Here is a 3593-nt window from a genome sequence, read left to right on the forward strand (position 1 = left end):
CGGGTGTCAGAGGGGGCAACCTGCTTCTTTATCAGCGGTGTGACAAGCCTTTGTACATCTTTCAAGATGAGCGCCAAGAATTCCAATGTCAACACAAACAGTGGAGAACCAAACACTAACAGACACCGATTTGTAATATATTATTTATTTGTCCTTTTTCCTGTCATCAGAAACCATGAAAAAGAAAAACAAAAAAAACAAAAACAAAAACAAAAAAAACCCAAAAACGTGAGTTTCAGGACAGTGGAACCTAGCTGGCCTTATTCACAGCTGTATCCTCCCAGATACTGGCCCGTGGCATATGTGGATATCAAACCAATACTGGGGATGAAATAAATTTCGAGAGAAAATACTGCAAATGAAGAGGAAGACTTCAACTCTGACAGCCCGGGGGAAAAAAAAATAAGCCCAGAGTGAAACCTACCCTGGGATGTTTTGTGGATCCTGTGGACAGAATGAGTTACTGAGCATGAAATGAACAGCCAAGAGAAAAATCAAATTTCCAGAGCCCTAGTGTTGGTCTCTCCGTGTTAACTCACATGACCCTTCCCTTCATTACCGTGCCATCACACAACTCTACAGCTATGGGAAAACAGGAAACCAGATTTCAGGAAAGTTAACAGTCATCCCTAAAAGTTGGGTTTGGTTTTAAGTAAAAACAAAAGAGGTTGTTAGGAAGCTAAAACTCGAGGGGAAATGTATATATTTGTTATGTATGTATGTATATATACATACACATATATACAAACACACACACACGTGTGTGTCTATTATGATCTAATGTAGTTCAGGAATGGCCTTGAACTTGCTATGTAACAACGAATATCGTTCTACTTCCGAAATACAGAGATGGGGAGGGGGCACCACCGTAAGCAACAAGAGACAATCATTTTAAGAGCAGCTAAACCTACACTACTTAAGACTATGGGCCCCGCTGTTATGCAATACCATCCAGAGAGCAAACTCCATGACTCACTTCCGTATTACACAAGTTATTTCACTTTAAAGAATCGTGAACACAAGCGTGCGAGGTGAAGATGCCTGGCACTGTGATCACGAATAGGTAACATCTATTAGCTTAAAATAGTGAATAACTACCACCCACCAAGGATCCTAAGTTCTTGTCTTTTCCAAACAGCTCAACCTTTCTTTCTAAGTATGACCAGCGGGGCAGCTTCTTGTTCACAGCTCGAAACACCTCCCCTACCACTTTTCCCTGAGGACTGGGGAGTTGGGCAAAGTCAATTTCAAAGCAGTCTCCCCGCACTGGCTCCGCTTCTCCTGCCCACTGTGATGCAAGGGGGATCTCCCAACCCAAACGCCGGGTTCCTCCAGCTCGCACATGGCCACACGGGTGGCCTGCGTCCCGCTTAAGTTTGAGACCCGTCCCCACCCAGCACCCCGTCGGTCCCGTGACTACACAGCTCTCGGGATTACTCGCTTTTCACCGACTTTATTGGCTGCGGACTGTAGCGGGCTCAGCACCGGTAGGGTTCACTTGCTCTTCACCTTCTGGCTCTCCGTCTTCTTGGGCAGCAGCACGGCCTGGATGTTGGGCAGGACACCGCCCTGCGCGATGGTCACTCGGCCCAGAAGCTTGTTGAGCTCTTCGTCGTTGCGGATAGCCAGCTGCAGGTGGCGAGGGATGATGCGCGTCTTCTTGTTGTCCCTCGCCGCGTTGCCCGCCAGTTCCAGGATCTCGGCCGTCAGGTACTCCAGCACCGCCGCCAGGTACACGGGCGCTCCCGCGCCCACGCGCTCCGCGTAGTTGCCCTTGCGCAGCAGCCGGTGAACACGGCCCACGGGGAACTGGAGGCCCGCGCGCGACGAGCGCGACTTGGCCTTGGCGCGCACCTTACCCCCCTGCTTGCCTCGCCCGGACATGCTGGACCCGGCTCCTGAAGTTCCAACACCGGCTCGCTCAGTTCCGGGACGCCGCGCGCCACCCCGGAACTGCCTAGCCAAACTGCACTGGCTGCCGCCCGTGACAGACAGGTGCCTCTCCCAATCAGCTCGCGAAAGCAGAGGCCCCGCCCTTCCAGATGCCTCCCAATCAAAAGCGCAAATTTCTAGTCCTAATTTACATAGTTCACAGGTATACTCAATCCTGTTGTAATTGGCTGTTTAGGATGTGGAGTTAACTGGGTGGTTCGCTTCTGTAATCCCGGCACTAGGATAGCCTAGGCAGGATTGCTAGAAGCCTAAAGTCAGGTGTAGCTATTCCAAGATCCAGACCAGCCTAATGAGAAAGAAGGTACGGAGGGAGGGCAGGGGAAAAAGGGAGTTAAGCAAAGCCATATTTGGTTCGAGTTGGCAATCCCAGCTCTTGGAGAAGATGAAGTAGGAAATCGCAAGTACAAAGACAGCCTGGGCTATATTGTGAATTATAGACAAAGCTAGGAAGTGAGACCTTATCTCAAAAAATAAAAATTATGATGTTGGCACTTCCTTTACGCTCCGCCCCACAGTTACCTGGCAATAGCCAGGCTGCCTGGCTCATTATGAAAGGGGCTGCTTGCCCCCTCCTCACTTTTACTCTCTTACCCGCCTGTCCCTTCCCTTTCCATTCCCCTACACCTCCCTCTCTCCACGTGTTCATGCCCTCTCCCCCCGCCTTTGTCTCTACTACCCCCCTCAACTCCCCTCCCCATGCCCTAAATAAACTCTACTATACCTAGTCCTGTGGCTGGTACCTCAGGGGGAAAGGCTGCCTCAGCATGGGCCCACAGATGCACCCGGACTCCTGCACAATACCGCTCCTCTACCAAACACCCTTGGCTTCTTTTTCTTTTTTATAAAACACAACAGTATGCATAGTTTGGTGTTTAGTGCCTATGAATAAACCCAGCTGATGCAGGAGGATGAAAAACTTGAACTGAGTCTGGACCTGGAGACAATCCAAAATTAAAGATCCCTCGGAAGAGCAGCTCTGTCCCCTCATACCATACTTATGCAAATTAGGGTCTCCAGTGTATCCAATGGGGACATCCAAATCGGTAATGATCTGACTCCAGAGCTCTTCCACCTCAACTATATTGCTTACTGGGTGAACTCGGCCTGCCTAGAAGGAGACACATCATCCCCCTCGACACCTGGAGAGGTAGCTGCAAAAGAGGATTTCTGGGGTTTCTGACTGTTTTTGTTTTTGAGACTTTGTGTAGCCCTGACTGCCCCGAACTCCCTATGTGGACCAGGCTGGCTTGAACTCAGAGATCTGCCTGCTTCCCTGGTGCTGGGCTTAAAGTTGTGTGCAGCCACCAGCCTAGGACAAAAGCTGGTTCTTTGGCCTGCCCTCCCTATACCCCAGGAGGCTGGTCCTTGGACACTGTTGCTGCTCACAGGGACAGCCCCTTCCTTCTCAGGGTCTCACAGTCACAGACTAGGCAGGAATGGTGTCTGTATGAATAGCACAGACGAATCTGCTGAGCCAAAAGTTAACACTACTCGTATGTATGAGCTGGAGAAGAACCACTGGGTTCCAGAGGTGAGGACCCTCTGCCTTGCGTGCCTGCTGCAGGTCTTGGTGCTCCATCAAGACTTTAGATTACTCTTAGGCTCAGACACTGGAAGAAGAATGCCTCAAATTGTTCTCT

General features: G+C 50.2%; 1 protein-coding gene across 1 annotated transcript; it reads right to left on the reverse strand.

The window, feature by feature from the left end:
- Positions 1 to 1433: 1433 nt before the first annotated feature.
- Positions 1434 to 1951, reverse strand: LOC116903153 (histone H2A.J). The gene has a single exon (XM_032905517.1). The coding sequence runs from the start codon at positions 1882 to 1884 to the stop codon at positions 1495 to 1497; it is 390 nt and encodes a 129-aa protein (XP_032761408.1). The 5' UTR covers positions 1885 to 1951; the 3' UTR covers positions 1434 to 1494.
- Positions 1952 to 3593: the final 1642 nt, after the last annotated feature.

The sequence above is a fragment of the Rattus rattus genome, chromosome 6, assembly GCF_011064425.1.
Source record: "Rattus rattus isolate New Zealand chromosome 6, Rrattus_CSIRO_v1, whole genome shotgun sequence".
NCBI classification, from domain to species: Eukaryota; Metazoa; Chordata; class Mammalia; order Rodentia; family Muridae; genus Rattus; species Rattus rattus.

Excerpts from the sequence above, each read along its gene's own strand:
- LOC116903153 (XM_032905517.1), bottom strand. The coding sequence starts at position 1,884 with ATGTCCGGGCGAGGCAAGCAGGGGGGTAAGGTGCGCGCCAAGGCCAAG.